The sequence below is a fragment of the Pristiophorus japonicus genome, chromosome 4 (genome assembly GCF_044704955.1).
Source record: "Pristiophorus japonicus isolate sPriJap1 chromosome 4, sPriJap1.hap1, whole genome shotgun sequence".
Lineage (NCBI taxonomy): Eukaryota > Metazoa > Chordata > Chondrichthyes > Pristiophoridae > Pristiophorus > Pristiophorus japonicus.
In genome coordinates, this window is record NC_091980.1 from 290,716,718 (window position 1) to 290,724,772 (window position 8,055).

The window sequence follows — 8,055 nt, forward strand, 5'->3', positions numbered from 1 at the left end:
GGGGAGAAAATCATTCAGTAAATGGGAGCTTCAGTAGCCTGAGTGTGGGAAGGGGCGGGTGGGGGGGGGGAGTGGCGGGCGGAAGGGGGCTTTGAGGGGATGAAAACATGGGCCAAAGTGCTGAAATAATGGGGATAAGATGGAAAGTACAGCTTGGTGGGGGAGGGTTGACTAGGGTCAGGGACATATTACATTGGGGGGGGCCAAATGGCACGCACGATGGTGCTCGGTGGGGAGGACTAATGGCAACAGTCCTGGTGAATGGGAGGGGTAGCTGTGAAGATCATCTTTAGGATTAGGGAAATATGCTGTGATTGCAAAGCAAATAGATGAGCATGTTTCCAGAGAGCCTGGGAATGGGCATGTGGGTGTTGCAGACAGCCCAAGGAAAAAGCTTGTGGTCATGGAGTCTGGCAAATAGCCATGCAAGACGGCTGGGTGAGCAGGTGGATCGAGGAACTGAGTAGCCAAGCAGCAGGGGCCAGGTGAACAGCATAGCAAGCAGCCAAGCAGGGAACCAGGTGAATGGAAAGACAAAGCAGCTGTCGCATAACGTAAGACTGCAGTTCTTGTTTTCAATCTGTTATATAACATTACAATTACAGCACCTAACTCTTCCAGAACTGTTGGAATCTGGAGATCACTCACCCATTTGTAATACATAACATAATAGATATATAATGTATATTACATATTATATACTTCATGTGTTATGATTTTGTAATACTTTTTGTCAATATTTATAATGGCAATTCCCGAGTAAACACCTACCTGGTCACACTGTAGTTATATGCTTCCACCAAAGCGAAAGTTCACCAGACTTATTCCTGGGATGATAGGACTGACATATGAAGAAAGACTGGATCAACTAGGCTTATATTCACTGGAATTTAGAAGAATGAGAGGGGTTCTCATAGAAACATATAAAATTCTGACGGGATTGGACAGGTTAGATGCAGGAAGAATGTTCCCGATGTTGGAGAAGTCCAGAACCAGGGGTCACAGTCCAAGGATAAGGGATAAGCCATTTAGGACCGAGATGAGGAGAAACTTCTTCACCCAGAGAGTGGTGAACCTGTGGAATTCTCTACCGCAGAAAGTTGTTGAGGCCAGTTCGCTAGATATATTCAAAAGGAAGTTAGATGTGGCCCTTACAGCTAAAGGGATCAAGGGGTATGGAGAGAAAGCAAGAATAGGGTACTTAAGTTGCATAATGGTGGTGCAGGCTCGAAGGGCCGAATGGCCTATTCCTGCAACTATTTTCTATGTTTCTATATACAGACTCCCATCCCTTCCCTGACATATTGAGCCTATTCTGGCCATCTTCAAAATATCTGTGGCTGCCTGTTTACCATCTCACCCGGTAAATTTTGTTTCTTTTAATTTCCAGCTGCCTGCATCTAGGCCTTGAGTATTCACTTCCTTCCTGCCCCTGGACTCATTTGCGTTAGCATTCCCACCCCACAGATTTCTATCCTTGACTCTTTAAAAACATTACTCCCCTCTGCCCCACCCATTCAGCCTGTCTTCAGTCCCTTTCTTTAAAAATTCTCAGCCTCCTCACTACACAGATTTGTTCCAGCCCCACTCTATACATTTTTTTGATCTGTCCCAACCTCAAACCTTGCTAATACTGGCCTTCTCCATCTTTTAAAATGTTTCAACTTCCCACCACACTGATTCATCCCAGCCCATCCTGAATACATTGTCAACCACTCCAGCTGGAGGTTCCCAGCCCTATACACTAGCACCCCAACCCTCTAGCTCCAAATATCACTTTGTAAAACGTCGAGATCTCTTGCAACAGATTCCCAGCCATGGCGCTGACTATTTAGATCTTTTCCTCCACCTTCCAATTTCAAAATTGCTGCCTGCCTGCAAAATCATTCCAACCCACAGGTTTGATTGTTTAAAACTGTTTAGCCTAATTTTCCTGCAGGTTCTCATCACTGAACTTTAGGGGGAGAAATTCAGTTACCTTTATAAATTCTGAAAATTTAATGCCCGGTGCGAAGGATTCGGAACTTCTTCTAAATTGGGCTTTATAGCCCCAGGAAGGACTAATGACCTTAGTGGGGCGCTACAGAGCGCTACTGAATTTCAGGTAACATTCATTCAGTAATCATCCTTTAATCCTTCACACTGGCTCATTCCTGCTCTTAAAGGGAAGGTTCTATCAAGCTACACCTGCTCATTTTCATCATTCTTGCAACTGAAAGACCTCATGGCCACGACTGCTCCCAATCCAGTTCAAAGGGAGAGAGCTCGTTGGTTTATTGACACTGCATTGGAGGCATTGGTGGGGGCAGTGGAACAAAGGAGGGCAAGTGGAAGGAGGCCATTGCTCCAGGTCTCCAGGGCAATGAGGAGCAACGTGGCACAGGAGGTCTTGGAACGCAGCCTCACACAGTGCTGTAAGAAGCTCAACAACCTCAGTCGGGTGGTCAAGGTGAGTACATGCTTCAACAGGTCCTACATACCAGCATCTGAACCATTCTCCACTACTGCCTTCTGCCCTCACCTTAACATGAGTCTTGTGCCTTTATGCTTTCAGATGATCAGCCAGCAGATGATCAGCCTATTCCTGAGCACCCCCATGAGAGTGACGAAGGAGAAGAGGGGGAGGACCCACTCACCGCATCACTGCATCTCTCACCCGCAGGTACCACCTCAGAGACTGGCACTATGCGTTCGTTAGAGGCTATCTTAGTAGAGGGGTCTGCACTGGATGATGCACTGGGGACGAGCGAGCTGCAGCAAGGCCAAGGGGAAAGGGTAGCTCGAGGACCAGCTCCCCGAAGAAAGAGTTTAGGCGCGTGTTCTGCTGCACAGGACTCAGATGAGGACTTCAATGGGGATGCATTCACAACAAGGGTGATGGCCATGCACTCCGACATGATAGGTACAATGGCAAGGATGCCCGAGAGCCTCTTGGCAATGGTAGGGGCTGTGGAGGAGTCCGCCTCCAACATTGCACAGAGCTCTGTGTACACCATGTATTCCATCATTTCCAGTCTGCAGATGATGCTGCACTCCCAGAGAGATGGTGGGGACCCAGACCTCATGACACATGTCATGGGCGATGTGGAATCCTCCATTGCAGCACTGGCAGAAGCAATGTAATGTCTTAGTGCTGTAATGCAGAAAATGGTTCCTGGCATCGAAGCTCAGACTGCTCTCATGCAATCTCAGCTGGATGATATGCAATCTCTGACTGCTGCCATCATCGCTGGTTTCATCAGTCGACCAGGGATCTCATGGTGTTGTAGCAGGCAACCAATCTGTGCTCCAGCAGATTGGTGAGGAATGCTGAGGTGCTGCCCCAGGGGAGTGGCAGTGGGTCAGTGGAGCAGGAACCTGCTGTCCTTTCTTCGGATGACAGCATTCCTGATCCCACCACGGCCACTCCGCCATTGCACTTGTTGCTGCCTGTCATCCAGCCAGCACATACTGCCGCCGCCCAACCTGAGGTGGTGCAATCTACAGCCGGGCCTTTCAGGCCCAGAGCTGGTCAAGGGCGTCCTGCAAGGCCATCTGTAGTCTCTGGCTCTGACACTTAGCAGCCTTCCACCAGCCGTGCTGCAGCCACTGGGGATACACAGCATAGGAGCAGCAGAATAGGTAAAAGCAGTGTTAAGAGCAGATGTAAGGTTTTGCATAAGGGTGAATAGTAAATTTAATTGTTGTATACATACGTGGTTAATGTTTTATGATAAAAATTTAGTTGGAATGTTGCATATTTGGTGCTGTCTCACATTTCAGTTTTCTGGCTCTGCTATGGAATGAGAAATTGATGCAATGATGCGGACGAGTAGACCAACCGGCAATTAGTGTGGAATTCTTTAGAACTTAAATCTGATGAGGTACCCGCAGACTGCTGCTAAGTTGTGCAGTATACAACAGATGATGTTGAAATGCCTGTCTGCCTATTTGAAACTAAGAAGGAAACATTATTGACCGACTAAAACTTCACCAGATGCTGGCGCCTTTAAATAGCACTCCTCCAGCTGACATCCAACTGATGCCCAACTGCTGAAGCTGTCATTGTCAGCACCAGGCGCTAAACCAGGGGACGAGTGCCAATTTTTGTTCCGGGATGCGACCGGGGCACTGCGCACGGTGATGGCATCAACATCGCTGAGTGCAGCAGAGCAGGGCGCTACCTGATATGGCTGCTGCAAAACCCCCGCTGAATTGACCGCAACCGGTCGCAAACTCAACATAGCCCAATTTTCCCCGCATAAAGTTTTCCCTCCCCATTCATTCTCAGCTCCAGCCCAGCATAATCTTTCAAACTTTTGCCTCATCACAGCTTTCCATCAGTAACCCCGGCCTGATTTTTCCAGGCAATACTGCCTTTAAATTTAAGGTACTCATTCGCAGAGCCCTCTTCAAATTTTTTTATTCGACAACCTATTTTCTAGTATTCTCCAACTTACTGTATCATAGCAGATCCATTGGTATATATATATATATATATATCAATCCTTTCCTAATCTAATATAAACTAATATAATCTAATGCAAACAATTATATATCACTTTCACCACTCCAGACAGCAATAAAATATGTATTTTCTTCACCTGTGATCCATACACATACAGCAAGTATGTGCTTGAGTACATATACATTCCAACTGGAATAAACATTACATCTGGGAAATAAAATTCCGGAATTGCTTTCACTTTAAGGCGAGTATAATCTGTATTCAATTTCCACACTGTAACTTTAACCCGACTCTGGGGATGAGAAAAAACAATTCATTTTAGCTTAAATATGTAAAATATAATAATACATTTCATAAATCTTTTACTTAAATGTTTATAGATAAATGATTAATTTAGTTTAACTGAGCTAAAATAAACAAATAAGTTTCATAAAGCCAAACTTAGAAAGTATCAATGTTCACCAAATCCTTTATTGCACAGGTGATTACCTAATTTTATAGAAAATATTTCTTACTTTTATTATACAATTAGTCAATTTTGATGTACACGAAGGAGGTGATATTTTAACTGTTGGCGGTTTTCGGGCTTGGGTGGGTGAAATTTTCCTTTTTGTGTTGGAGTTCCATCAGAGCAGGATTGACATCACCCCAGCTCTAACCCATTTCCCTGGATTGAAGCCTTTTACATATGCATATATGGATTCCTGCCATAAAGGGGAAACTCACCAGCACAAGGTGGAGAATTCCAGCAATGCTGCAGTGTGGAAGCCTCTGCAGCATCAGAAGAAATGGCGAGGGACCTTACTGGGACAGAAGCACCACAAAAATTAGAATAAACACTCCCAATAAAGGTCTTCAAAAAAAAACAAAGCCTTCAGCAGTTAAGTCTCCAAAGCTAAATACATGAAGAGGAAGCTGCCATATGCATATCCATTGGAGGAATCCATGGCCTACTGCCACCTTCCATATGGCAGTTCTGACAAGCAGCAGTAAGGGGTACCCAGGTTGCACCTCCCACTGTCAGTTACATGTGACAGGCTAAGAAAGAGCCTCCAGCAACAGTCCCAGTAGAAGCAGGAGGAAAGGAAATCGTGGTCAAGGTGATGAGGAAGTGGTAGACCTCACTGCCTGCATTATCCAACATTCTCTGACATGATTCCGCCTGGTCTTAGGTAGGATCGTGGAGAATAATCCAATTCTCGCAACCCCTCCACCCCACCAAGGTATCAAACCGAGGTTCCATCTACCTGTTGACGTGGATGTTAATGAAAACCTGGAGCCCTGGCCAACATTCAGCCCTCAATCAACATCACCAAAACAGATTAACTAATCATTCATTTCATTGCTGTTTCTTGAATCATGCTGTTTGAAATCTGTCTGCAACATTTGCCTACTTAACAATAGTGAATGTACTTCAAAAGGTAATTAGTGTGAAGTACTTTGGAACATTTTGCAGAGGTTTCATATGCAACTAAAATATAGAAGATTTTTTCTTTCCTTTGGTGTAGCAAACTATAAACACATTTATAAAGAATGCCTTTATGACTTCATTAGATCTAGCACACACAAAATATCCTCCTTCCCCATAAAGTTTAATCTTAAAATTTGGGGTTCGTCCCAAACTTTTATCATCATCATAGGCAATCCCTCGAAATCGAGGAAGACTTGCTTCCATTCTAAAATTAAGTTCTCAGGTGACTGTACAGTCCAATACGGGAATTACAGTCCCTGTCACAGGTGGGACAGACAGTTGTTGAAAGAAAATGTGGGTGGGGAGTCTGGTTTGCCGCACGCTCCTTCCACTGCCTGCGCTTGGTTTCTGCATGCTCTTGGCGCCGAAACTCGAGATGCTCAACTTCCTCCCGATGCTCTTCCTCCACTTTGGGCGGTCTTTGGCCAGGGATTCCCAGGTGCCGGTGGGATGTTGCACTTTATCAAGGAGGCTTTGAGGGTATCCTCAAAACATTTCCAGTGCCCACCTGGGGCTCGCTTGCCATATAGGAATTCTGAGTAGAGCACTTGCTTTAGGGGTCTCATGTCAGGCATGAGGACAATGTGGCCCACCCAACGGAGCTCATCAAGTGTGGTCAGTGCTTCGATGCTGGGGATGTTGGCCTGAGCGGGAACACTGATGTTGGTGCATTATCCTCCCAGTAGATTTGCAGGATCTTTCTGAGGCAGCGCTGGTGGTACTTCTCCAGCACAGGTGTCTACTGTATATGGTCCATATCTCTGAGCCATATAGGAGGGTGGGTATCACTACTGCCCTGTAGACCATAAGCTTGGTGCCAGATTTGAGGTCCTGGTCTTCAACCACTCCCTTCCTCAGACTACCCAAGGCTGCGCTGGCACACTGGAGGCATTGTTGGACCTCATCATCGATGTCTGCACTTGCTGATAGTAGGCTCCCGAGGTATGAAAAATGGTCCACGTTGTCCAAGACAGCGGCATGGATTTTGATCACGGGGGGGGCAGTGCTGTGTGGCGGGGTCAGGTTGGTGGAGGACCTTTGTCTTACAGATGTTTAGTGTAAGGTGCATGCTTTTGTACGCCTCAATGAAGATGTTCATGATGGCTTGAAGTTCAGCCTCTGAATGTGCGCAGATGCAAGCATTGTCCGTGTACTGTAATTCAATGACAGAGGATGGGACGACCTTGGATCTAGCCTGGAGACAACGAAGGTTGAACAGGTTTCCATTGGCTCTATAGTTTAGTTCCACTCCAGCGGGGAGCTTGTTGAGAATGAGATGTCGCATTGCAGCAAGGAAGATCGAGAAGAGCGTTGGCGCGATGATAATGCCCTACTTGATCCCAGTCCGGACGAGGATTGGGCCTGTGGTGGATCCCAAATTTTATGTTCCTGATGTAAGACCATAAAAAAATAAATCAAAGGTGAGAAAGGGGCATTCAGCCGACTAAGCTCATCCCTCTATTTCAACTCAAACTCTTCTATATCCAATTTCCTTGTTACGCACTACAACTCACATGGCCTGTAGAGGCACTCAAAACTGTGACTAAAACAATATTGTGGCATAGACCTTATAATCATTGGTAGATACTACCTTGGATGTCAAAATAATAAGTGTGTTTCGCTGTTTGTCCCATACAGTCGCAATAAAGCCAGAAATATATTCCGTTGCTGAAGGCGGGCACGGCAGCCACTTTTTGAAAGGAGATACACCATAAAAACAAGTGCTGATCTGAGAATCAAAAAATTCTAATGTAAAATCTCAAGGAGTCACATGCAATAAGTAAAATATATTTCTGCAGTTTATTTCTTGTTGCGCCATTACATAAATTTAAACTTTTACGTATCACAGCAAATCCATTAAAATAGAAGGCATAGAAATTCGGGCACATCCATCTTTGCCTGCACCTCAATGGTGAACTCCGAGGTGCCCATGATATTGGTCCTCCAACCTCATTGTAATAGAGCCGACATGGCGCAAGTTTGCTGGCGAATAGAGAAAAATCATGCCGTTGTTACGGTAGCAAAACATCGAGTTCAAAAATTTCAGAGTGTAACCGCTGCCAATCTTTTGCTCCCTACCCCACTACCCCCCCCCCCCCCCCTCAGAGCATGTTTCTTTTTTTCTCCTTGTGTCTAA

General features: G+C 45.6%; 1 protein-coding gene across 1 annotated transcript in view; it reads right to left on the reverse strand.

Annotated features, from left to right (window-relative positions):
- LOC139262380 (cation channel sperm-associated auxiliary subunit beta-like) overlaps positions 1-4,655 on the reverse strand; it is an 85,840-nt gene extending 81,185 nt beyond the window's left edge. The window contains exon 1 of the mRNA XM_070877566.1: positions 4,584-4,655. Within this exon, the coding sequence (XP_070733667.1) occupies positions 4,584-4,649 (66 nt within the window). The 5' untranslated portion in view covers positions 4,650-4,655. The remainder of the gene's footprint in view (positions 1-4,583) is intronic.
- Positions 4,656-8,055: the final 3,400 nt, after the last annotated feature.